General features: G+C 39.4%; 2 protein-coding genes across 2 annotated transcripts; both read left to right on the top strand.

The window, feature by feature from the left end:
- Window positions 1-2,687: 2,687 nt before the first annotated feature.
- Window positions 2,688-9,767, top strand: LOC119900914 (E3 ubiquitin-protein ligase RNF126-like). The gene is made up of 9 exons (XM_038716234.1): window positions 2,688-2,835; window positions 4,360-4,418; window positions 5,143-5,203; window positions 6,663-6,898; window positions 7,027-7,095; window positions 7,191-7,260; window positions 7,375-7,468; window positions 7,845-7,960; window positions 8,068-9,767. The coding sequence occupies exons 1-9, from the start codon at window positions 2,761-2,763 to the stop codon at window positions 8,236-8,238; spliced, it is 951 nt and encodes a 316-aa protein (XP_038572162.1). The 5' UTR covers window positions 2,688-2,760; the 3' UTR covers window positions 8,239-9,767.
- A 1,326-nt stretch (window positions 9,768-11,093) lies between these two features.
- On the top strand, window positions 11,094-26,371 carry bsg (basigin). The gene is made up of 8 exons (XM_038716233.1): window positions 11,094-11,319; window positions 18,370-18,538; window positions 19,371-19,459; window positions 19,995-20,131; window positions 20,349-20,625; window positions 24,826-24,850; window positions 24,951-25,023; window positions 25,176-26,371. The coding sequence occupies exons 1-7, from the start codon at window positions 11,256-11,258 to the stop codon at window positions 25,009-25,011; spliced, it is 822 nt and encodes a 273-aa protein (XP_038572161.1). The 5' UTR covers window positions 11,094-11,255; the 3' UTR covers window positions 25,012-25,023; window positions 25,176-26,371.
- Window positions 26,372-27,764: the final 1,393 nt, after the last annotated feature.

Here is a 27,764-nt window from a genome sequence, read left to right as displayed (position 1 = left end):
ACCGAGGGATTTTGTTCTGGAACACAAGCAGAGCAGAAAAACACTGTACAGAACAGAGTGGCTACCTGCTGTGATTCAAATATGTGTACATACATGTTGGGTTTATTATTTTAAAGGTAGCTATGTCGATCACTAATGTTGACTGTTACAGCCTACTTGCTTTTTGTCCAGGGATCTGTGTGTGCATGTGTTTGTGTGTCTAATGCACAGCTCTTGTGACACATGGCCTCAGACAGTCTGAAGGGAGAGACACAGTCTTCGATGGGTGGGACTGAAAACAAGTGACGCATGACTAAGAGGCCCAGGAAGTTCCAGCAGGCGGCTGTTATTGCTGAGTATGTGGGTCTGTGTGTGTGTGTGTATGTGTGTGTGTGTGTGTGTGCGTGTGATTCGGGGGGCCCAGAGGGACTGTGTGGGGCAATCCCGGCTGGAGTGTCTGGAAAAACTCTACAGAGTGACAAAAGCAGCAGTGTCCCTTGCAGCATATCTGTCTGCTGCCTTGGCTGCAACACTATTGCCTCTTAAGAGTGCAATAGAAATTAAACTGTAAAAAGTAGGCTGAGAAAACAACAATTATTACTGTACGTGGATGTAGGTGTGCATGTGCAAACACATGCACATGCAGTCTAAAAGCTACTTAATCACAGTGGCAGGAAGAGACACAATTAGTTACTTCCACCCCTTGCAGTGGTTTACAGGATGTGTTTAATACACATCACAGCAAGAAAACATCTAAAATGTGTCTGCTTTCTCAAAAGCAGTGTGGTTTATATTTATATATATATTCCAAATCCAGAATAGTAGTGACCTAAAACTACATGATATGGAAGGTCCCTCTGTCTGGTAGAGTGTCTTGTTTTCTGCTTCTCACATGACCTGTCTCTGACCCAAAGTCACTCACTCCCCAGATTGCATAGCTACAATGAGCATTTGACTGGGATGGCGGTGACGCACTGGGCACAGAGAGACAATAGCTTACCTCAGCCAGGCAGACATAGCAAACCTCAGTGCTATCAGACCCTCTCTAATCTCAGCCCATGGGACAGCCGTGTCTTTCCTGCTCCCACATGGGCAGATCAGACACAATGCCGGCCTAGAGAGGACATTAGGACCTAACTAGGTTACACTGTGAGCTTTGCTGTGAGGAAAAATCCAGTCTTATTATAACTAATCATATCTATGTTATGCTTGCCACGCTGGGAAATGAAGCCGTTATGTAACAGAAATTTTGCAGTTGTTTTACCGTTTACAGCATGTTAGCTGTGTGGCTGGTATTAGAAACAATATGGATATGACATGGATATGACATGGCTATGCCCTTACAATGTATTTTTTATTCAAAACAGTACACCCATAAAACATCATAGGAGCAGGGTGCATCCAGGGCTACTCTCCTCAAACATTTGTAAATAAAGATCAGGCCAGACGGCTTGAGAGATGTGATTGGCTGATGGGCAGTTGGATGGGAACTTCCAGGCCTACTTACTCTCAACACGTGGTGCCAAGCACAAGAAATACTCCAGACTTGTGTGGCATCTTTACAGCCGTCAATCTGCAGTCACGGAAAATTACATTAAGGATACCTTAATGTAAATTTTAATTTACAACTAATTTACAAAAATACACACAGACCTGAAAATAAAATAAATCACCATCTCCTCCAGTTCTTATGTAACTAAATGATCTCTGGGAGACCTTCACTGCTATCTCAGTGCTGCCAGATAGCCGCCAACAAGAATTTGGCTGTGTTCACATAAAAGGAGACAATATCTTTCCCATGTGAGAGGCTACTTATTTACTGTTTTATGTCTTAGATTTGACACTTGACTAAATTATTCCAACAACTACTGTCAAGTAATCAAGGACAAAATAAAAAATCCACCTTTGACAAGATGTGTTGCTCAAAAAAACAGATGCTCCACAACTTTTAAACACTTAAAGTATGCCTGTTGGGCTGAAGAGGTAGTTGACAGGAATCCAATGGAAAAGTAACATGTGTCAAAATAAATACAGTGCAATGCCAGATTGCAAAAACACATCTCTGGTTTTCATGTGAACAGAGAGAGCAGGGGGGCCCTGAACCTGCAGGGATCCGACATGAGTTCAGCAGAGACACAGTGTGGTTGATGCTGTCTATGGGTAATACATGATACAGATATGTTGGGGGGGGTATTACATTTACCGGTACTACACGAGTATGACTTTATGACACCTTAACCTGGTTTTCCCACCATATAATAACCTGACTGAAGATCTCATAAATTCCAATGGAAACTTACCAAGAGATTATTGTATCCTCCTCAGTCCCTTACCACAATGTGAAATACAGAGACACGCTTCAACACTTGATACACAAAAGCACCACCATGTGGCTATACTTTATAACACACCCAAGTGTTAGTGGTTGTAAAATACAAATAAGTTAATAATTCAACTCTTTACTGTTGAATAAGCTAGTTGTTCCTTATGTGTACACCTATTGTAAAACAAATTATTGAAATATAATGTCCACTAAAAATCCACATTAATGTTAATGTGTATATAATATATAACAGCTTGTCTATCATACATCCAGTAATGTTCCACTCTTTTATTTTCTAGTCAAGGTGAACATCACCTTTCCTCATGAGCAGTACTACATTTGAATGGTATCTATGCAGCGCAGTCCTTTCAATCACATTGTCGCCGTATTTTCTAGGAGGTTAACGTTGACCTTTTCGGGGCTCCGTAGTCCTTCCCAGTCTGGTTTAGTGGCTAAAGATGGCTGAAGCTCCTCCATGGCCCAGCCTGTTCTTTTGTCACAGATGCTCAGCAGAGATTAGTCCTCGGCTTCCCGTAAGTACCACAGACAGAAAGTAATATAGAGACAGTTGGACACATTAAAACCACAGTAGTGTTGTTGTTACTTTTGTAGAATTCGTTGTAGCGACGGGGCCAACAGTTAGCATGCTAACAGTATTAGCAGGCTGCTACGAGGTCCCGTTTATCTCGCTAAGACTACCCAGTGCGTGTTATCTAAGTAGTGGATCCATCAGAATACAAACACGAACTGCTTAGTCATTATACGCAGAATACTGCTACCCTTCTTGCATAATTTGTAGCAACGTTTGCCTGGATCATGTGTTCATGGTTGTGGATTTGCGAGGCATATTAGCCTTACTGTTCTATAGCAGTAGCTAACGGTATAACGTTATTGACTAGCAACAACGTTAACTGTAACGCTGGGATCGCGTCTAATTATCGACTGCATGTAACGTTATTTCTTTAATTAATGAAACGCTGTTCACACTAGTCTGCCTTAAGACTTTACGTACTGGATTAATAATCACTTCTGTGAATGAGGCAACAATGCCACTACGTCCTTTTCTTGTTGTGCCATTCAGAAAGGTTCACAAGTGACATGCCGGTCACAGGCTAGAATGATCTGTCACAGACGTGAAAATGTGCCCTTTACAATGTAAAAGATCGGCCACAGTTTTCTGTAGGTTGCTGGTAATGACCTGTGGTCGCATTAACACCTCATACAGCGGTGCACCTGCAATTTTATTGTTTTGAATAGCCTGTGTATTAGTTTTAAGCTTAACTTTATTTTGTCATTTCACCCATAGCAAATACAGCTGATTTGCATCAGGATCAGGGTATAAAAACCAATGAATTCTATGTATAGGTATATGTAAAAAATTATGTTTGTTGCTCTAAGGTGTTAAAAATGTTAAAGAAACTGCTGCTTATTCTGATGGTTGAGTTTGATGCTGTGCTGTCCACTACCTGGAGGCTTTTTCCTAAAAATCTCTACCAGTAGATGTCCTGAATAGAGGGGCAAGAAACCAAGTTGAGCTTCTCAGCTGTCCTCTGTGTTTTGCTGAATGGACTTACAGATGACAGTTTCTATACCAGATATTTCCACAATGGTCAGGATACTTTCAACGGTGTCCCAACAGGATTGGGTGCGAGGGCTTGCTCACTTCAATCTTCTGAGCATCCTCTAGTGAGCTCCATTGGTCAGATTGGTGTTCCAGTAGAGATCATTTGCAATGTCACCAAATTTGTTGATGTAATGCCACAATAAATCGGACAAGTAGGCTTGCCCAACAGCACGCCACCAGACGCTTCACACTATTCTATGGATCTTAGGTTTAGTCATATGAAAAATGATTATCATCTTCTGTCTTCTTTATTTCACTGTCCAGCAACACCATCACCACACTAATAGGCAGTGCAAGTAACAAAAAGAAAACAAAATCACTGGTTTAAATGAGACGTGATTAATTGAAATGTCAGCGACTGTATAAAATAGATTGTTGAGCTTGATATGATTACTGTAATGTGCTGGTTTGTACTGCTTTTGTTTGTTTACAGGATTACACATGTCCAAGGTGTGAGTCAGGGTTTATTGAGGAGCTTCTGGAGGAGAGAAGGTGTGTATAAAATAGTCTCTGTAAAGTATATTCATTTTTAAAAATGTTTATCTTATCTTCATAGGTTTGTCACTCACCAACATAAAGGTTCTGACATTTAGGATAAAAGCACTCAGTTTTACACAAGCACCTGTAAGGGCTAGCAACAAAAGATTGACCGGATCTCTTTGCCAACAATCAACATGATGCCATCTTTGCCTCTGTACAATAATTTATCATATGAATGATTGTATAGGTGACAACTAAACATTTACTGTTGTTTTGACTCTCAAAAAAGTTATTTAGATTATATGTGTTGATGTGAAGCGCTTAGTCGCTTGTGCTAATAGATGCCATTGTAAAGCTGCAGAGCAGAGTTGCGGTTTTCTGTGTGACCCTTTAATAAAGGAAAATTAACTTTGGGCAGAGCTCGACAACAATAGCATGGATATCTCTCTTTTCCTTGGTCAGCTTAATGTTGTATTACCGTCTTTTATTCCTGTAACTATAATCATGGAATTTCAAGAGGGTACAGGTAATACTGGGAGCACAGCCGCTACATTTCACATGTGAAATCAGAAGGGGGAGCGGCGAGGACAAGGGAAAGAAACAGGACACAGAAAAACATGATATCATAACAACTGTTAAAGTAGAGTGGTGGAAACTATGATGTATGGTGGAATAACTTGTTAATATTACTAAGTCGAGACATAACTTTGTCACCTTTCCCCCCCCCCCCGTTTAGTGCTGACAATGGCTCCACATCTACCATCTCGAGCGGGCCTCAGAACCAAACACCATTTGAGGTTTCTAACCTATTCTTTTCTACATCACATCTCTCTGTCCTACTACACTGTTGCAAAACATTGTTAGAATTTCCTAAAATTGTTTCCGCTGATGTTTTTTGCTGATTTTTGTACTGGAAATGGTGGAAGTCATCTTGGGGTTTCCACTTCTGCTTTTGCAACCAACCACAGTGTCACTCTTTATCGTAGTGCTACATTGAATTGGATTGGGCTGTTTTAACTTTGCCCAAATATAAGAAATATCCTAAATTTGATATGTAAATTTTGTATGTTTTGTAGGAGGACTTTTTACTGACAAATACTGTGGCTTTGATGATACTGTTACCTAGGACTGGGCAATAAAACAATAATGATAATTATCGCGTTAATTTTCCTCAATAACAATATGACAAATGTTCAATATATTGTCAATAAATGTTTGATTTAATTCATTTGAAAATTACAATTTAGCACTCAAGTTCTCTCTTAGGATATTTATTTTGTTGAGGAAAAGGGACTGAAAAAAGTTTCACTAATCATAGCTTTTGGAAAAAGCTTTTATCATAATTGTTTTGAATGTTCAACTGTTTGGCATGAAGTATTTGTTCATTCTGTCTCTGAAGAATAAAACCACACAATTAACCATCTGGTTTATTCAATTTTCTCTCAGGAACAAAAATCAGCCTTCAAACTTGAAAGGAATAATTAGACATTTATCATGATAATTATTGAATGGTATGAAATGTTTTTAATCATGATAACATTTTTGGTCATATCCCCCGGCCCTGCTGTTATCTCAGTAAAAAGGGAAATTCAACATTTCCACAGTGTTGGGCAGTAGCGTCGCTACAAGTAGCGCCGTTACTAGTTTAACTACATTTGTCAGTAGCGTCGCTATTTTCTGAATCAAATAGCTATGTAGTATGTATGCCACTATGTAGTGGCAGAAACTTGTTTCAATGAGATGAGAGATTTCTTGCTCGCTCGCTCGCCTGCCCATTGCCATGAAGGTTTAGGTTGCGATGTTGCCAGAGCACAAATTCACATACAAACAATAAAAAAGATATAATAATAATGTGATAATTAAGTTACTTTATACAAACAACAATGGTTTCTGTGTGTCTGATTTAGCTCTCTCGCACACACACACACTGTTTATTTTTTCTATTGCTACTTTGGAATGAAGTTAGTTCAATATAAACTAGGCCTTTACTGTGTGTGTGAGTGTATATAACCTAACTATAAAATTTTAAAAAATTTAAAAGTAGCTTAGATGTAACTTGCCCAACACTGCATTTCCATCGGGTTGAAATTTGACCAGACAGTCAACAGAACTCTCAAAGCTTTAGGTGTGTTGTATTGACCATAAGTAGTTGCTGATGAATATAGAAATCACAAAGCTTCTCTGGTTTCTACCATCAAGATTACAGCACCCAGTTTTTCAGTGTCCTTTCACCTGTTTGTTTTGTTTTGATCCCAGAATGTGGACCAGCACTTGTTTACATTCCCTTCCGGCTATGGCCAGTTTGCCCTGGGTGTCTTTGACGACCGCTTTGATTTCGGGGCTGGACTGGGAACAGAGGACAACCGGGATGCTGAAAACAGGCGGGAAAGAGAAACGGCATCACGGCAACGATATGGTGCCAGGCAACCGAGAAGTCGTCATGGTTCAAGACGACAAGCAGGGAGACACGAGGGAGTTCCCACACTAGAGGGGTGAGGAGAATAGTTTGTGACCCAGATCCCTCTTGTGCTTGAGCTAATTTAAATACTCATCTCATAGCGACACAGTTTAATTTCTCCCTCATTACATCTGTATCATAGCTGTGTGTTCTTTTTTGTAGAATCATTCAGCAACTAGTGAATGGAATAATTGCACCTACTGCAATGCCAAATATTGGTGTTGGACCCTGGTAAGTCTCTGAAAGAGAGCTAAAGTTAATCAGTAAACAAATTCTTAACAAAATGTGCTTCTTAACCATTCTAATGTTTAATTATTTTTTTAAAGGGGTGTTCTTCACTCAAATCCTATGGATTATGCCTGGGGTGCTAATGGACTAGATGCAATTATAACTCAGGTATTTTTAAGAAACCTTGTGCTTATTCAAAATAGTAGGATTTTTGTTTATATTTACATACATAAATATAACATTTAATTTCTTTTCTAATCTTTTTTTCTCTCTCATCTTTAGTTACTGAACCAGTTTGAGAACACAGGACCCCCACCTGCTGATAGAGATAAAATAAAAAGTCTTCCTACAGTACAAATTACAGATGAGCATGTTGGTAAGTTAAAAAAAATATTGATAGATAGGCTGTATTATTTGCAAACTTGGACAGTGTCATTTTCCTTACAACAGATGGTTGAATACTATTATGACTTTTAATGCCATTTTGGCTTCAGTTTTGAGTTAATAACTCAAGTAGCCTAAAACAAAAAAACAAATCGGGTGGTTTTATAATTATCCTAGTTAATTGCTTTTAGAAAGCTGGTTATCCAGCTGCGACTTTGCATAGCTAAAGGAAAGTCAGACCAACAGAACAGCATCCAACCCTCTCTTAAAAAGCTGTTCATCTCATTTTAAATTTTGCAGCAATTTTGTCCATCCAAAAACCACCTGACAGATCAAATTTTACATTTTGAACATGTTATGTCTTTCAGCTTCAGGACTGGAATGTCCAGTGTGTAAAGACGATTACAGTGTTGGAGAAAATGTGAGGCAGCTCCCATGCAATCACATGTTCCACAATGATTGCATAGTCCCCTGGCTGGAACAGGTATAAGACATGAGCAAATCTAATGCACTTCCCACTTAAATAATCACGATGTGGTAATGAGGTACACATTGACACAGCTTCATATTTTTACCACTCTTTTTCTCCAGCATGACACTTGTCCAGTGTGCAGGAAAAGCTTGAGTGGACAGAACACAGCAATGAACCCTCCAGAACTGTCAGGGATGAACTTTACCTCGTCCTCTTCCTCCTCATCGTCTTCCTCTACCCCTCAGTCCTCAAGTTCGACCAGCAACGAGAACTCCACTGATAACTCATAGAGAATCATTTGTCCTTATGACTCTATGAGCTGTTTATAGCTCGTAGGCTGCTGTACTTCAGAGCGGTGACCTCTAGTCTTTCCCCGCTGTAGGGTCGAGACCTGAGCGCATCTCACCAGGAGCACTCAAGCCTGATTCAGGGGTAAGTGATACGCGAGGTCCATGTATTTCTGCCCGTCCTGTTGCTCCCACCTTCATCGGGAATCTGAACAAAGGGGAGGGCGGAGGCCTGGAGTGCAGCTTCTATCAGGAAGGATGTGGAGAAGCACGGGAACTTCATGGGGCTCTGAATCACATCATACAGGAAGAGAAAACAAAGGAATCCAAAGGTAGAAGACTCGGGACAACAAGACAGTTTATTATTATTATTTTTTTTATCTCCAGACTTGTATGATTTAAAATCAACTGCTTTTGCCACTCAAGTAAAAAAACAAGCGTACAGTTACTCCTTTTTACAAGTAGTATTCATATCTCAGATGAAATGACCCAAAGTGCACTATAATGCATTGTTCAAGTGTGCACTTGTGTCTTCATGGTTAGGACAGATATTACATTTGATTCTTTAAGTTGTCAAAACTGAATAACAATAGTTTGTGGAATTAGGGAATTATTTTACTGTCAAGATCCACTTACTGTTTTAAGATTATCTGAAACTACACAGGTCCCATTTTTTTGCACTTAAAATGAAACGTCAAATTGCAGTAATTTTTGCTGTTTGGATAATGATGAGGATAGTCATTGCTAAACTACATGTGTAAGGATTTTTAAAGTTTTATCTGCAAGCTTGAAATGTGAATCAGCTTAAACACTGCTCACTGCATTTGTGCATTTTAACTACAAGGTCAATTTTAGATATTTTCTAAAGTTGCCAGTTGAACAAGAATTGATTTGCATTATGATTGTGTCCAAGAAAATGAACTGATATGAAAATAAAGATGATCGGGTGCTGCCGCTCACAATTCATTATAAGGATTCCCAACTTGTGTATAAATAGTCTTTGAAGGTCTAATCATGAGCAACAGCAGTCATAAAACGGACTTAAAGAACTCCATTGTAAAACTGAGCTTGTTTCAAGGACAAATGTGTTTAAATTATATCAGAACACCACTGGGGCAAATTCTGTTTTGTTTTGCTGCACACTTAGTGGTGCTGGGGTTAGATGCTAGATGGGATGGAGTAAAAACAAGGAGGAAATGTTCAAATTAGTTAATTGGTAAAACAAATAAGCATTGAGCACATAAAATATCACTTCTTTGCCAAATGAAGATGATAATGGTATGGTTAAAAAAAGAAAATTGGTAAACAGACAAGTTATAGGCTCTTAGAATGACCGATTATCAACCAGGGCACAATAACATCCTTAGCGAACTCTGCTGCAAGTGATTTCATTGCATAATACACTTTTGAGATTGTTTTGTACTTTCAAAGTAAGGCCTGATCTGCAGATAGTAAACAGTCCATATTAAATCTTCCGACAGGGTACTTGCCTATTAAATGTTATCAATAAACCAATACATTCTGCTTCCTTTTATTGTTATCCACATGGGTGTGTTTCCTCTACATTGTACCTCATTTCTCCTCTGGGGTTTAGGTTCAAAGGCTTTTTAATCTGAGGGGATTGTTGAGGACAGAACGTTTGTCTAGCTAGACGACCATATGCTTGGCTTATGGCCATGAGTTTGACTTTACAATGTGAAATTGTTAATTCATATTCACAGCTTATTGTTTCCTTTGTGGGTAACGCTGCATACATGGTGTACCTTGCTATATGGCAAGCTGTTTTAATATGTAGTTACTACAGATTCAATGTGTAGAGCTACCATTTTAGCTCTTTAACATTGTGAGTATGAAGTTGAATCCTACACACAATATCTTGTGACAATGTGAAAACATTTAAATAGATGTTCGGTATGTTGGCAGCACCTTTGCTCTTTTCAGAAACATCAGTATGGCATATCTGGATTTGGGGACTTTGTAACATACTTCCATACATTTACTCTTGTTTAATGTTGACATGGAGTAGTCTGAATTTTAACAGGATTAAAGTCTGGCCTCCAGCTGTGATCCATATGGTTACTGATCACTCCCAACACTGCCTCGATTTTTATGGTGTGCTGATGAATGAATTTCTTCTTGGCCCTTGGATTACCTGATTAAGAAAGTATTAGTACAAGACATTTCCTTACACTTTTGGCAGTGTATGCTCTAACAGCACACTGGGTGATTTTCCTTTTGACACTATTTAAATGGCTGACATACGTGTTAGTCCTGTGAATATGCAACAGACTTCAGTCCTATATACTTTTTTGAGACATTCTTCAGAATCCAAAAGAGCTTTATTGCCAATTAGTATTTTACATGTATGAGGAATTTGCTATGGTGATTAGGTACTAGACATAGATGTAAACGTACAGTTGACATAAATGGATTTAAAAATATATAAATATGGAATAAACAGATGCGAGTTATAAAATATTGATCAAACTGTGAAATAAAAATAAAACAATGTGACAATTATTGTGCATAACTCCGGATTTGTGTTGTCCAAACACATTACAGGGGGAGAGGATTTGTATAAATATAAAAATAACAAAATATAAAGGAATGATAAGGAATAAAGAATGTTTCTTTAAAACAATCATCCGTGGGTATGGCAACAAATCACCACTTGACAAGTGTGCGTGTGTTTCTCATGAAATATTAAACTGAGTCTATTATAACGTTACGGTTTGCCCATGCAGTCTATGGTTTTGCCCAAATTAAGTAAGAACATGATTATTAAACAAGTTTAAATGGCGACGTGACCACGCCCCTAAACAATGCGTCATAAGTACGTGCTGATCAGGGCGTATGCGTGAGTTGCAACTAGAGGACGACCAGCTTGATCGGCGCCACAGTGAAACATTCAGCGCTTACATTTCGCTGGAAGTTCACACGGAAAGGAGGAAGGAGACTCAGCCCGCTGTAGTGTAAAATTGCGTTTATTCGACGATTTAGTAAATACTAAATTACCAATCATGAAGTTACTGTGGGCTGTCAGTGCCCTTCTGTTGAGCTGTTGGCGAGCCAGTGCCTCCACAGGTAAGAATTTTGTGTCAGCCATGTTGGGTTGAAGATGTAACGTTAACGTTAGACTTTGCCCTTATTTCGAACAATCAAAACGTTCATCCGATTCCTGCTTTGTTAATGTTAATTTTTTTTGGTCTCGAATACTATTTGCAGCTGCTATTAATACAGAATTTAAAACCCTTTATCTAGCGTTCGTGGGATACTCGCATATCAACATTATAGTGTTGCTAACGACAACTGTAACGTTAGCTAATTTGCAGTCGCAAAATCCTTTTTAGACGATTAACCAGCTGTTTTGTTACTGAAGTTAACGATAAACGGCAGTTCACGTTGTAACTCATGTATTTTTTCGAGACCTCTTGTCCCTCACTGTTTCACAGAAAGGCATTTTGGTATTTGCCAAACGTTAGCAAATACAATGGGTCACATGAGCCCTAACGCTAATCTAAAATGTATGGTGGTTCAGTAACCTGTTTTCTGTATGGACGTTAAATGACTCACATTTGTGTACCTTTTTAGATTATCCCTAAGATATGAAGTGATGCTATCAATTAGTAACTAGTCAACGTTATTTAACTGTCGTTTTCACTGACCTGGGCCACGTTTTCCAAAATCACTAAGGGTGAAATAATATTATTCCTTTTGTAAATCTTTAATTACAGCTTAATAGGAGCCGGAGCCCTGACGTGTAATGTTATGCCAGCATCCCCCTCTTCTATATTTTCTGTTGATTAAACGGTCAACTTTGCTTTTGATTCAGTGAGCCAGCAGGCCCAGTCAACGTGATACAGTCCCAATACTGTTTTTTGAGCCTTTGATTGTATAAATGTTACATTTGCTATTAAAATGTTGATAAAGCAGTCCTCTTCTTGGTGGTCACTTAATGACCTGCCACCAACCTTTCTGCTTCCTATCAGTTTGTCCACCTGGGTCGCCACTGACAAACGTTATTCGACTGAGAGCTACAATGTATTCATTGATTCTAGGCAATTATTTGCTGGGTGTGTCACGTGATTTGCATGTCAACATTACCAACAGCAATTATGGCAAGAAACCGACGTAATGACACGTATTTCTTTAGTCAAATCTCTGATGCACCTAGGTGTGAGCAATATTCATAGATACTTTTAATTTCTTATTTTGTCTCTGTGGACAACACAATTTATAGCAGTATTTTATTTTTATTATAAAGCTACCTTACAAATATTGCTTTGCTTTAAATGTCTAAGAATGATTACCCCAATGAGCTTGTAAGTAGTTTAAAAAAACATAATAGTCCGCACTTGATACAAAATGTACACATAGTGGACTGATAATCCACACAATACAAAATGTACATGTAGAGGACTGATAGTCCGCACGTGATATAAAATGCACATGTAGGTGAATGATTAAGTTGTCACTGTATTCAGTCATGTCAGGATTTTAATGTCTTGTTTTGTTTGTGACATTAATAGCTATATCCTTGAGTTTTAACACTAGAAAGGTGCAGTCATTTAAGTATACTAAAAAAACAAAAAGAACCCAAAGTCAGTATTTTGTCTCAAGTCAGTTAAGAGAGAGAGGAAAGTACATGCACTGACGATGATAATGTAAAACTATGGACCTTTAATTTGGTATGGTTTCCTAAAAGGTAAAACGGACAAACTTTGATTTTGCAGAGTTTGTACAAGCAACTAGGCTTTGTTTGTTATGAATGTTATGTGCACGTTAGTCAAACACTTACAAGAAGCCCTCATGCCACTCGATGTTTCCTGCTTTGGTAATGACTGCTCTGGAGTAGAGTAAAATTAGATTTCCCCTGAGTTTCAGCTTCATCTCTAGCTTAACATTGGCATGAAAAGTGGGTTATGAGGTAGAGTGGTAGGAAAGACAGGAAAAGCCCCCCCCCCCTATTTTTTTAAGTGCCTGATGTTTTGTCCCAGTCATTTGGTAAATGGTGCTGAATACAGACTCATTTTGTTATTGACCACCATTTTGAGATCCCAGCTGCTTAACCTGCGCTCACTTAAATTATCCTTTTTATGATTAGAGCCTGTAATAGTAGCACTGACAGTGACAGGTTTTGTTTTTTTGGGGTTGCGGTGGTGACAAATGTGTCAACAGCTGAATGATTACATTAGACAAAGTGGGCTTTTTGATTAGTGCACTCCACAAAGACATGTTGGAACCATCAACGTCCATCTTCTATTAGAAAGGACGTTACCTTTTTATATTAGCCTTTCCTGTTTAGCACTATGGTTTAGTATTACCATTTCAATATACTTTGTTACACAATGTTGAAAGTGGAGGATTACACTGTTTAGTCTGTTATACAGTTTTTATCTTTTCAAAAGGCTGAGTAAATTTCAACTTGATTTGTTAATTTTCAACCAGCTGGTTGAATGGAAAACTAAACTTTCCACGAAGATAAAGCATGTATCCCCATAGTTGGGGTTTATATGCTCTCCCATTCACTTTTTTTTTTCTCATGTTATCGCATATCAAATATTTAAAATTTTAGTCTTTTGTTAAAATTATTAGAGATGCACCAATTATTTTAAAGTTAGACCTACTAATTTTGTTTTTATTTTTAAGAACTATACTTTGACAGCATACACACACATTGTAAGGGATTTCTTTCTTTTTTTAAATTATTATTAATAAGCATTGGTTATTCTTCATGAGTCCATCAGTTGTTTGTTCATAATAAAACACTGACTATTAAATCATTTTTCTCAAACCCCTCTCTCTTGGTTTCTGTCTCTCTGTGCAAAGTGCTAAAATGGGAAGCCAGAAATATATCTGGGCCCAAGTCTGACACAAAACTCGCAATTTGCTTGCCCACACAGTCTCAATCACTGAAGAACTTCCATGCCAACGACACGTTTTAGCGTGTATATGGCTGTGACAATAGGCTGTTACTGTCTATGCCACTGTGTGTTTAAATGGGACAGGATCAGATATGTGAGACTGATCGGCCCAGTCACTGGTCATGGCGGATCAAGCAGAAAACCGGTCGGTTCTGGTCACCACCCGATTTTATTTGTTTTTGCATTGTTCAGGCCACTTGGCTTGTTGACCAGCTATAGACTGTGACTAGTCAGGCTTCATGTGGTTTACATCTAATTGTAGCTGGGGCCTGGACTATATTTAAGTTGAACTTTTATACAGCATGTTCTACAAGGTGACCTTTGGGAAAGTTGGGGGAGCCACTTAGCTACGTTACATGATATTGTACGTGTATCAACTGAGGCTCTTGTTGACCAGTTCACAAGTCTGCCTGCTTTGTCTTTAGTTGATATCTTTGAACAGTTTTGGTTGAAAGTATTCTGAAAAATTCATCTTTAACACACAATGAAGGATATTTTCATGTAGAAAATGGATATGCGTGTTTTTTTTTTTTTTTTTTTTTTTGGGGGGGGGGACGTTAAAAAAAACAAAAAAAACAGAAGTTGACAGTTTGAAATCAAGGATTAAACTATTTTTTTTTGTGCTGCTGTTTTTCTTGTTACCCTGGCCCGCGCCCTGGTTTTGTTCTGCTTTGTGCTAGTTTAGGATTTTTCTGGGAGGAAAAGAACAAGCTTGCTGTGCTTGGGCGGTAGTGTGAGAATGTTGTTCTTCCCTGGACCCACCTCCTAAGTTTAGAGACACCCCCCCCCCCCCCCCCCGACCACCTGTGAGTAGCCAAACAGATCTGCCCTGCCCTTTTATCAATGTGGAGAGCTGCGATACAGAGAAGGAAACAAATATCTAAGAAGTAAATCTATCAGTGATTTTTAAATGACACAATACAGTGGTTTGTGAACATTAAAGACTAGACAGAAAATAAGACAGACAGAAAATAAGTTTCTTTGACAGCCCAATCAAACTCACAGGCATGTCAGACTATATTCTTTTCTGTCAATAATTTTGTGAAAAAATTCAATTTGATCATGTCATTCAAAAGAATGCATGTATTCATTTCTAAATCTGTTTGGTACGGTCAACTGTGCAACAGCTAAAATAAGTGTTTTCAGTATTATTCCCATGTTAATGCATCTAAGACATATGCTGAATGTTCAGATTTGCCACTCAGTGGGGACTGACCGTGTTGACTTCCACGTACGCTAAGGTCATGTGCTTAAGCTGCATTAAATCACCGGCAGAATGTTCTGAAAAATAGGCTTGTGTGCCTTTTTTTTAACACCCGAACCAGTGTTGGGTGACACAAGGTACAGCTGACAAAAGACACTCGCCCAAAGTGCTTTTTGCATGTCCTAAGGCTTTCATAGACTTCTTGATTTAATTATGTGAAATGTTTCATTTCAACCTCATCTGCTTTTTTATTATTTTTTTTTTTTCCTCTCCATGTTTCATTCATTGCACATTGTTTTTTGATTTCATGTGAATGCTCTTTGATGCTTTTAATGTTGTGGTGTTGTTGTTTTGTCTTTATGCTTTAACTGCCTTTAGGGATGATGAAGCTTTTTTGCCACTCTCAACATTTATTATTGCATAATTGCTAATACTGAGCCTTTAAAACCTTTAAATGGAACAAACGCCCATAGATTGCAGAGAGCATCACACAAATGTTTCTAGTCTACTCTAATTGGTATAAATGGGGTAGACAAAATACACCTGTGTAATGCAGTACATTACAACCACAGCTCAAATTACTGCCTCCAAAATGATAGTTTGACCAAGAAATGAAACATTATAACCTTCATGAAGGTAGGATTTATTGCAAGGCAGCTGTATTAGAGTAACATTGTTTATATCGCGTGTATGGGTGGATGCTGCGCTGTCAGGTCGGCACGGGTCATCCCTAATTGCCTTTTTATTTTATGTTGCATTTCTTATATTCCTCGTAATGGGTCAGAGTACTGGAAATGTTGCTCTGATCTATGCTTTTTTTTTTTTTTTTCTTTTTTTTTCTTTCTTCTGTGTGCTTACTTTCATATTTCCATTTCATTTGTTTTATTAACTTTGTTTCTTTTTCTTTCTTTTTCCTTTTTTGCTTGTCTTTCTTCCATCACTGCCTTTTATCACCAATCCATGAAATCACCTGGCTTGCTTTGAACCCACCACGTTCAAAAATTTCTCAATCACTGTCTGCTGGGCTGACTGTAAATGGTGCTCAGCGGGTTTTATCAAGTCTCCCCTGTCTCAGATGAAGCTGATCGGCGACACCGCAGAGCTGCATTGTGAGGTGATAGGGAACCCCATCCCCGAGGTGCAGTGGTGGTTTGTAGAGGGTGAAGAGCCCAACGAGACCCTCACCCAGCTCTTTGACGGGGCGCGGGATGACCGTGTCCAGATAAATGCCACATACATAGCACATGCCACTAGCACCATTCACCTCACTAGCCTCACCTTCAACGACTCGGGCACGTACGAGTGCCGCGCTTCCAACGACCCTGACCGCAATGAACTGAAGAAGACGCCAAAAATCAAGTGGATCCGCTCGCAGGCAAACATTATTGTGATCGAACGTGAGTGGCAGAGGAAGCATGAGGAGTAGCAGCTTGGCTGTTCTCTCCTCATTAGTGAAGTCCTGGACATTCAAGCTCCTGTTACACTCAACTCCCATGCTTCCCTGTTCAGAACCCTTTCCATCCTGCTTTACCCAGTATACACTTTCCCTCTCCTCTCCCCAAAAGCTCCGCGGTTGTCCTGTAGTAGAATATAAACCTGGTCATAAGGTTTGGCTCAGCCACGCCCTAATCCTGTATTGCGTGACACACATGTCTTCAATCTGATGCCTTTTTTTTTCTGTTTCAAGGCTTAAGTACCATTAGGATGTTTTCTTATATAATACTGGTCATAAGGTTGGAAATTTGCAAATGGCTCCTGCAGAAAAATTGAACAAACATTTAGAGAAAAGCAAAAAAGGGGTGTCAGATTACTTCATTAGTATTGCTTCTTGGTAGATATTTCTTTTGCTTGCAGTTTCCTTAATTGATACTAACATTGGCAATGCCCCTTTTTGTCTATGCTAGTAGACCATTCCTGTGGCTTACGGCCTACTGAACTGTAGGCACAGAAGATGGCAACTGATTAATAAAAATTGTCAGCCATGGGGTATCTTTCTGCCTTGTGGTCCAGTATTATTATTTTGTCAGATTGGAAGAATTGGTCAGTTTCTTCTCCCGATTGAAGCAAAAAACACTTCATTATTACATTTATCATGTGATTGGCAGTGAAGCCAATTTGTCATCCCCTTCTTGTTGCTTCTTCTGCATGTATGAAAATATCTTTTCCCCATGACCTTGTTGTAGACTACTGTATCTACTAGATTTCCAGTACTCCTATTGCTCCCCCTTTAATACTACTGTTGGTGGGACAGATCTTCCTATTTAGGGGAACTGTTTCCACCTATTCTGTGAATTTGTTCAGGACTTGTGTCAAACTGTTTTCTTGCTCTAATTTGGGAAAATGTATTTGTTTTCCTTCTCAAATTTGGTAAGTTGAAGGAAAATGCGAAGGACTTTGTTGGTAATTCCTTGATTTCCGCTTGACCACTTAACACTCAACCAGTGTCTCCGCAAAAAAATTACCTGTTTTAGCCCAAAATATTTACACCCTGGCGACAGTAGGAAGAAGAACCGAGAAACACTGCTGTGATCTCATAGTTGACCTCTTCTTCTATCCTGCCTATCTTATTTCTTTGCTCGGCAGTGAGTGTGAGCACAGGGCATAGTACTGTCATCCACATCACATGCCCTATGACATTTTGTTCCAACAAAACAGTTATTTTTGTAAAGACAACTGTTGAGTGTTGAGACAATGTAATTTCAACTGCAGTAACTGTAGCCTGGGTTGCAACACATAGCCAAAGCACAGATGCTACCTTTTTTGACCATTTGCAAGTTTTAATAGCTATTGCAGGTAAATTACACATTTCTGTGGCACTATTTTATTTTTTTTTATAGATTAAAACAGATGTCAGATACTGGTTATACACTAAATTTTAAGTAAATATGTAGCTACTGCATTTTGCCTTTTGTGGGGCAGCACTGTCTAAACCTGCAAAAAATATGTTGTGTAATGCCTATAAGCTGAAATTTTAGGATAACGTTTTCCCTCTCTGTTTACATGAAGCCCCAAACATCATTACTGAACCCTCCGAGGTCAGCAACCAGACCTCTGCAGTCCTCAGCTGTAACTTGACAGAGTCCAACCTTCCCATCAAGGGCTCCCACTGGACGCACAATGGCAAACTCATTGAAAATTCCAAGTCTACTCTGGCCAGTCCATTCACAGTCCTTCGGTAAGTAGCCATGTCCAGCCATGTTTGGGTTTTTTTTTTTTGCCCTGAGATACCTGTTTATATTTTGGGCAACTGTGCAGTTCACCGTTTCATAGTACTGCGTGAGTGAAGCATACAAGATAATGGCAAGCCCAGTTTTGGATGTCTATTGGGCTGAAAGCCTGAGCATCATTGATTTTTTTGAAGACATTAAATCATTTCTCAGCCTTTTATTTCTTCCCTTCTTTTGTCCTTAACTCTGATCCTTATGCTGTCCCTTTTTGGCTGTTACCACAGTCAATAGCCATCTTCATCCTCTAATGTTCTCATCATAGCACTTTGTGTATTTCCTCTTCTGTCATCCCTCCCCCTCTCGCTATCTCAACGTCTCCCTGGCTGCCTCCATTAGCAGCAGAGCTAGGGGAGCCATTCAGGCATTCACTGCTCTTGATTAGCAGAGAGATGGACCGTGCAGCTTTGCCGGTAGTCTTTGCAGCCGGGATAAGCGCCCCTAGCAGTGTGCTCACTTCCCCTGACCTTAATTCCCCATTAGAGAGCAGGCAGGACTGTACGGGACAACGGCACCAAACAAAAGTGGGATTGTGATTACCAGGGGAAATTTGAAATATGTGTTGCATGGACAAGCAGCTTTATTATTTTTACCCCTGGCCCTTGGTTCTGTTGTGAAGTTTCTACTTATTTAATGATGATGAATGAATGATTAGTTTTCCACTTAGCTAATTAATCATGAAGTCATTAATGTGCTTCAATAGAATCTGTTAGATGTCACCACCTACTATATGCTACTGTAGGTCTGCGGAGAAAAATACCTGATTTCTATTTCTTTCCGTAGTTTGGACAAGATCACATACACTTCTGGTGGAAAGTATGAATGTGTGTTCCTGACTGAGCCAGAGGTGAAGCAGACAATTGAAGTCAAAAGTAAGTTTATGCATGATTACTACAGATGTCCCTATTTACATTGGAATTTAACTACCATGGTTGCAAATGTAGAAAAAAAACAATTGAGAGAGAGAGATTCAGTGCAAGCAGCCATTTTCCAGGAAGCAGCATGTGATGTGTTATTTTTAACAGATAAGTGCTGTTATTATTTAAGATGATGCTTGTGCTCTGCTGGTGGTCCTGTCCTTAAACTGTTGATTTACTTGGAATACAAATGTCATTGAGCTTTAATGTAAGACACCATGAGCTCTGATCTTATCTAATGCGTTTTCTCTCTGTGCTGTTGTTGAGTTCTCCATTAAGGCAACTGAATGAAATTTAAGTTTTACATCAAAGGAATGTTAAAACAAAATTGATCGTGCAAATCAATGGAACAAAAGTGTTATTGTGAAAGTAGCTCTGGAAATTCCAGAAGTTCTTGGTTTCAGGTTTCTTACTTGAAGGTGCCTTTTGATCCAGGATAAATGATTAAAGGCAATTTTATGAATTAACAAACTTTCATCTCCTGCTGTAGCAATTGCCCATGTTTCTGCCTACAAACACTCTGAGCATGGCAATGAGAAGGACAAAGGTGTGATGGTCTGTGTGAGCCACGGGTATCCACTGCCCACTGACTGGGGATGGGTCAAAGTTAAAGATGGCATCCAAGTGGTAAGTGTTCCAAGTTGTAATCTTAATTATCTTTAATTGATTCTGGATATGTTTTTTTTGTCTGCAGTTCTAAACCAGAGTACGTGAACCTAAACAATTTTGGTCACATTAAATTTTTTGATGCTTTTAGTTGCAAATGATTCATTTGTAAAGTGAAATAATCAGACTTTTCTTGCCATTTGCATTACTTAACTTGTTGCTTTAAAAAAACCCTCAGCCTATCATGAACGGCTCTAGCGACAAATATGAGATCCAGAGCACCCTCAACAAGACCACTCTAACCATTAATGACCTGAGCATTGAAAACGACATCGGGGACTACATATGCTTTGCAACAAATGAACTTGGCATGTCCAACGACAAGATCCACCTGCGTGTCCGCAGTCGCTTGGCTGCTCTGTGGCCCTTCCTTGGCATTGTGGCTGAGGTCATCATCCTGGTGACCATCATCTTCATCTATGAAAAGAGGAGAAAGCCTGATGAGGTCAACGACGGTACGTACCCACACTGCCTCCAAAACTACATTAAATCACTACAAAAACTCTAATGGCATTTTTCAGAGCGACATTATCGCTACATGATAAAATGCTGCCCTCTTAATTATTTCAATTACACCACTGTCTTAACACAGTGTTGGAGGGTTCAGGAAAAACAAAACTGTGGGTCAAATAAGTTAATCGTCTGGCAGAACACTGGATTTGGCAGGCAAATATGTGCAAGTCACATTCCTTTTATATTTTGTTGCTGTGAATTGCCGCATTCTGTGTTTTTAGTTTGTTTACATCAAAACATAAGGTGAGGTGATGACATACCACAGTTAAAACAGCTTTACTCACAGTACTATAAAGTGTATTACTGGGCCTCTTAGATCGTATTTAATCTTCTCACCTGAAGCAACACTAGGTCACCAGTGCTGTCCCCTTTATTAACACGGTGCTGTGTTCGATCTAAACAGCCGATTAGCGCTATGAATTACATTTGTCAGTGGTCGGTGAATTCCAAAACTTAAGCCTAGTTCACACTACATGATTTTTTTTAGCCCAATTTGCCACTAGGCAAGCTCGGCGACAGTCAGGCTGTGATCGGGAGTAAATCAGCGGTCGATCGGCAGATATCTAGCATGCTAAATATCTGGAAGAATCGGCCGACTGGACTTCCACATCCAGCCAGTGAGAGCAGACAGCTGGTAGCTGCTTTTTCACCGCAAAACACTTTTACTCACATCCAGCTCTCTCTGTAGCTCAGACAATCCCTGCTAGCTGCGTGTGCTAATCCATTCTTTCACCCATATTTAGGGCCTGAGCACGAACCGTGCGAGGTCCCTATTGAATTTGTATAGATAGAGATATATATATATATTATTATTATTTTTATTTTTTTTCTGCACAGTAGGCTCAATTTTGGGGGCCTAAACATACTCAAACTCACCAAACTTTGCACACATGTCAGAAGTGGTGAAAAATTTCGTATTTTATGGGTTTCGCAATGACTCGCTAGCGCCACCTAGAAAATTGGGGAAAAAATTAGCCCCTCGTTCACGTTCAACCTACATGCACGAAATTTTCTGGGGACATGTATCATATAAAAACGCACAAAAAAGCCTCAAGAACCCATACCCTAAACTCAACATTTTTGGATGATTTACACACTTCGTACTTTAACGAACTCCTCCTAGGGATTTAGTCGGATCGACGTCAAATTTCTGCTGTGCCTTCTAAAGGCATTGATGATGAAAATTTGTGCTATGGGCGTGTCTGTGGCGTAGATGATTCGCCATGAAACAGGAAGTTGTTGTAACTTCAGTGTACATGATCACATCTGAACCAAACTTTTTGTGCTTGATAACTCTCCCACCCCGCAGACATCTACACGCCAATACAGATTTATATTCATAGCGGCAAGCGCTATGTAGCTCCACATAGGGGACACAGAAAGTGACATATAACACCTTCATGCGGCGTCGGAACCGACGTAGCAAATTCACAGCCGCACCGGCAGAGCTCCAGAATGTGCAACGCGGACGCGCTACAAGTGCAAGGGCCCGCCCAACGCTGCTTGCAGCTTTAATTTTTCTTTATAGTAACAAACGACAGCTGTTTCGTGTGTAGGTTCGTGTCATTTCACATTTTACTTGACGAAGCGTGGTTTGGAGACCACTGTCGGGTGACAGTTCTTGTCAGCTCGCGTAGTGTGTGTGACCCCCCCCCCGTCACTAGTCAGTCACCTAGTGTGAACGCGACAGCGACTTCAAGACTCCCCTTACAAGAAAGCAAGTTGTGTAGTGTGAACGGCACGGCCATCGGCCGGTGCGGAAAGTCGTGTAGTCTGCACAAGGCATTACTGGCCATTTTGCTATTTTACTAATTGCACGGGGTTTAGTTGGAGGAAAATATCATATCAATAGTTTGCTTCCTGAGTGGCTGTGAAAATATCCATCAAAGTAAAAATACAGACCTTTTTGAAGGTAGATATGGCACAGATATATGACCTTTTCTGTCCCCTGTTGTAAAGTGTGGCTAAAAGAACATAAAGAAGCTTCCAACAGAAGTGGTTACTGTTCTGTAAGTTGAAGATTTAGTGTCCCCCAGTGGCAAGTTGGAGACCATTAAGGCAAACCCTCTTTAGGTGATGTGTAGACTATAGTTGCATGCATTCAATGTGAACCCTTTATTGTCTTTTGGTTGTGTTTATTATTTTACATTTTTGATATATATAGATCAGGTGTTGGCGTCGGCCTCTGTGTAAACTATCTGTGATAGAAACTATTATTATTATTTTTTTATTATTTACATTTTTACTTCTCTGTTCGCTGCTGATTTTGCATTTTGGTAAGTGGACAAAACTGCATGTCAGACTGAAGTGGTTGAGTTGAGATGACGGCGTGGAAAAAGCTATGGGAGTCTGAATGAACTGCTTTCATAGTCGCCACTTCTAAGAGGAATGCGCTCAAAGATTTGGTCACTCTTTCACTGGCCCTGCAATCAGCAAACTTTAAAATATTTCCTTTCCACTGCCTTTATTGGTCGTGGTGTTTTTTTTGTTTGTTTTTTTAAATTGTGTGTTTGAGCCAATGAAAGAGTCAAATGAGACCCATAAGCTAGTGTAATGGTTTGACATGAAATTGGATAGGTTGAAAAGTGAGAGGTTTCAGCATTCTGTCTGCATGCTTTCTGCATCTTGTACTTTATGCATGATAAGGGTTAGGCAACCCTCTTAAGACCAGTACATTTACATTTGTCTCATCCACCATTCGGCCACACAGATTAGCCTACTCTTGCCTTTACCCTGTGAATACATGGTCTTGCTCTGGTGTGAATACTGCCACTATACATTGCCAGGTTGTGTGTCAGCTCTGCCAGTTAAAAGATGTTTACTTTTGTTTTTTGTATCTTAAAGGCTAACTTCGGTATTTTTCAACCTCAACCCTATTTCCCTATGTTTTGTGTCTGTGACTAATGGGGACAATGTGTTTTTAAAATTGGTCAAATATTAGGGGAGCCTGCTGCAGTCAGCAGCAGTGAAATAGGGCTACAAAGTAATCCTTGGGGGCTGTTGCGCACCCTCAAGGTACATCCACTAAAAGGCTTGGTTTTTTCCACTGACCGGCTCAGATTGTTATAAGAATCTGACATCAGCGGAAATGATCAGACCTTTTTTTTATTTTTGTTAATTTTAAGTGTAAGATCCCTTTTTTTTTGTGTGTGTGTGTGTGTGTGTGTGTGTGTGTGTGTGTGTGTGTGAACCAAAAGGTTGCTATTTTGCTCTCAAAATTACCAGACTCCCTTGACGGCATCAGTAATTTTACCTCCCTGGTCTTCTGCTGCCTCGACCAGTTAGGTTGTCATTGTATGACTTAAAAACAAGCACACAACAAAACAAACACACCAAATTCATACAATACCACAAACCAACTAACCGGTCGAGGCAGTGGTAGATCAGCAAACACCCTTGTTCTACAAGTTGAGATGATGTTTTTGTCAGAGTGGGTTGCTTTGGACATAGCAACTGTTTCTGGTTAAATGCAAAGGTTTATCTCGGTAGGGTTAATGTTTCCACAATGTTGTCAGACACTTGTAATAACAATCTGAGCCTGTCTGTTGCAAAAACAAGCACTTTACTGGAGGTACTTTGAGGGTGTGCAATTCTCTGCTTCCAACAGCAGCACGCTCGCTCAAAACAAATTAAAGAATGAATAAAATATTGTCCCCATTACTCACATAGACACACAGACGTTATAAAATACCGGAGTTACAATTTAATACAGCCACGGCAGTGTTTTTGTGTCCTTTGCTTGTATTGCATGAGCCTCTGTGATGCTAAGGGGTGACTCTGGATGGTGTACAAAAATGTTTCAAATGTTGTTGCAGATTTACTAAAGTCAGCTATCCATTAGGTGACTTTTAGCAATATATGTTTTAATACAACACAAACAATGATTATGTGTGGGATTGCTCTATAAAGGATTTTGTTGTATCCTTCATTGTCAGAAATGCAACAGGCGGGCATGCTTCAGTTCATTTTTAGTTGGATTTGATCATCAGAATCATGTTGCAGAGGATGTCATGTTCTAACATTTGCTACCATTATCTGGGGGGGGCATGTACTGCTCACACCAATTGCAGACATGTAACATGCTGTCAACTGACTCTTGTTTTTGTTTGCCTTTCTTTTATCAATCATTTACTGCGGCCCAGATGACGACTCAGGATCTGCTCCTTTGTAAGTAGAGTCATCAGCTCAGTACCTTGATTGTCACTAAAGATGTGGGATTTTTTTTTGTTTGTGTTTTTACACAACTCATGTTTACTCTGTCTTTCAGGAAGAGCAATTCTAATGCAAATCACAAAGACAAGAATGTGAGGCAAAGGAATTCCAACTAGAAGCTGAAAGAGGTGCGTGAATCTGTGAAGTTCTTAAAATTAAAACCTTACTGTGGGCTACTCAGCCTCTGCACATTTAATACCAACCTTGAACAAAATAAACATTATCTGAAAACGAATCTAATTCTTTACTCATGCAACTTTTTTTTTTTTTTCTTTTCTAGATGGACAACCCACACGGACGTCCAGGATTCAGCTGTTGTGTTGCACATTCTTAGTGTGCACCCTGCAATTTTAAGTACCTTTTTTGTGCTTGGGTGTTGATGTTTAAAGAAGTTGACCGATTTTCCTCTTTTGTTCTTCTATATTCTTCTCCACATTGTGCAGCCAGAGAACATAGTGTGAAATAATTTCTGTTTGAGGCCATGGGGCACATATTGCATGAGTTTTAAAATGCTATCTAGCAAAAGTGTGTGTTTTGTTGTAAAAATCACTAGAATGTTCACATGAGGAATGCTTAGTTTGCGCTTATTTTCAGTTGATGCTGATGCTTCCCGCACTGACCTCACAATTGTTGGTCTTTTGCTTTTGATATTCTGCAGAGTGGACTGGTTACTTGTAAAACCAGCACAAGTTCTGTTCAGAGGAACAATTTTAAACCTGATGCATCGCTGCAATTCTTATAGCAACAACTGGAGTGCGTTTGAATTCACGTTTGATCTGTCCCTACAACACGACAAACCTCCCTTTGCAGAGTGTTATACTTTGCCTTAACAAGCACGATGTCTCTTTTTGTGTTCTAGCATTTTGTTACCTGCCACAAGATGTGACATAATGAAATGCAGGAGCAACTTAAGATTCTACGTATGCTAGGTTTTGTTGCCGTAAGAAATTACAGTTCTTTTTAGAAAGGAAAGCTTTTGTCCCTTTAATTCATGCTTTGATTTCCTTTTTCCTATTAACATATTTTAAATGGAAAGTTTTAGTCATACAATGTTTTTGTTGCCAGTGTCAAAGCCACATAAAAAGATAATATGGACCAAGTGCAAGAGATGTTGCTTCTGTTGAATGCAACTTTAATACTAAGCAATGATGTTTCAATCTAATACAGCAGATAAAAGTTTTAAAAAGATGTATTTCTTTCTCACTCAATGTGATCTGAGATGATTTAAAAAACAAAACAAAAAAAAATTGTGTGCGATTGTTGAACCGTCGTCTCTGTCCCCCTTCACTGTGTAGATGATTCAAAGCCATATGTTCCATATAACCTGATTAGTGTTGTGATTGGATGTTACCATTTCAGAATTACACAAATAAAAAAGACCTAGCCAGAGTTGTGTAAATTGTTGTATCTTTCCGAGTAGATGGAAAGTCATCTGTTGTACAACTTGCACAAACTGAATAAAGGTATTGGATTTTACACGTTTGTTTACTTTTATTCAAATGACAAAAGGGTGACTTGTGTACAATGATCTCTATATATTTGTTTTGTGGGGTTTCCTGTTCAGCAAATAAATGCTGTCGCTGTATCAGGGCTGACTGTTACAAAAACAGTTAATCCAAGTGAAAAGTGGGTATTTTTGTGTTTTGAAAAATATAAAGCATGTCATGACTTTGAGCCTCATTACATTCCCATTCATTTTGCTGACTCTTTTATCCAAAGCAGTTTACAATTGCTATATGTCAGAAGTCACATGCCTCTGGAGCAACTAAGGGTTAAGTGTCTTGCTAAGGGACAATTTGGCGGATGTGTCACAGTGGAACTGAACCTGGGTCTCTCACACCAAAGGCATGTGTCCCTGTAACCCCTCCCCTAGCTTCACATCAAAGTGCCTAAAGCAGAGAACATGAATAGCGTTTTCCTCTGTATACTGTTGCATACCTAAACAAATGTACAAAGTGATCTCACAAGGGGGTAGTAAGGGATAAAGAATGTGTTCAGTATTTCTCAACCCATGCCTTATCAATAGGGCAGGTGTAGACAAACACAAACAATGTTATTTGTGAAATGGGAAATTGTAAGTTCAGACATGTCTTGACATTGACTTGGCTTGCACAAACTCCTACTCAGATATTGACCCCCCCCCCCCCCCCCCCCCCTTTCCTGGAGAGTATGTCTGATCATGTTGTGCTTCCTGACTGTATAAAGGAGATTTATTTTTTTATTAGAATTAGATTAATCTTGTTTTTTGAAACCCTGCCCTCATTGGATGAAGCTGTAAACGGAAGTGCATTAAGACAAACAGGGAATGCATGTATAAGGAGCTGATATGGTGTGGTCCAGACTTGGTGGAGCCACAAAAGCAACAGGTCAAGTTAATGTCTGAGTTCTAACGGGTAGAGACTCCTTCTGTTTGCAATATTATCTAGACGCTACTATCTGGGTGTCTAGGAAGCTTTAGAGTGTAAAATCTCTATTTTCCACAAGGTGGAGCAATTTAACAAAGAATGTGAGGCCCTGACCATATTGGCAGACTATTAACCGAAATCAACAGGCAGACGCTGTTTATACAGCTTCCCAATGTAGTCAAAGATCTAGTAGCCTAGCATATAATGACTATGGATCACCTGACCACGGCAGTAGGCTATAGGTTAGGCTACTGGCTGATTTGAATCTGAGCTCCATTGTGGGTGACAAAATATGGAGAACTTGGTGGATTCTTGTGACCTTCCGTCACCTTTTGTCCTGCTGTTCCTTCTTCCTGTCAGGTGAGTTTACTCATGTATTTAAACATCTAGGCTATTCATGCGTTTATTTATTAGCTAAATCGAGTTTTCTTACTAATCACACGTCAGGCTGGGCGTGTCCTGGT

This window comes from Micropterus salmoides, unplaced genomic scaffold (assembly GCF_014851395.1).
Source record: "Micropterus salmoides isolate LMB-PRFRI ecotype aquatic unplaced genomic scaffold, ASM1485139v1 Ms_hic_scaffold_13, whole genome shotgun sequence".
Lineage (NCBI taxonomy): Eukaryota > Metazoa > Chordata > Actinopteri > Centrarchiformes > Centrarchidae > Micropterus > Micropterus salmoides.
The sequence above is the reverse complement of the archived record's forward strand: the minus strand, read 5'-3'. Positions and strand labels throughout refer to the sequence as shown.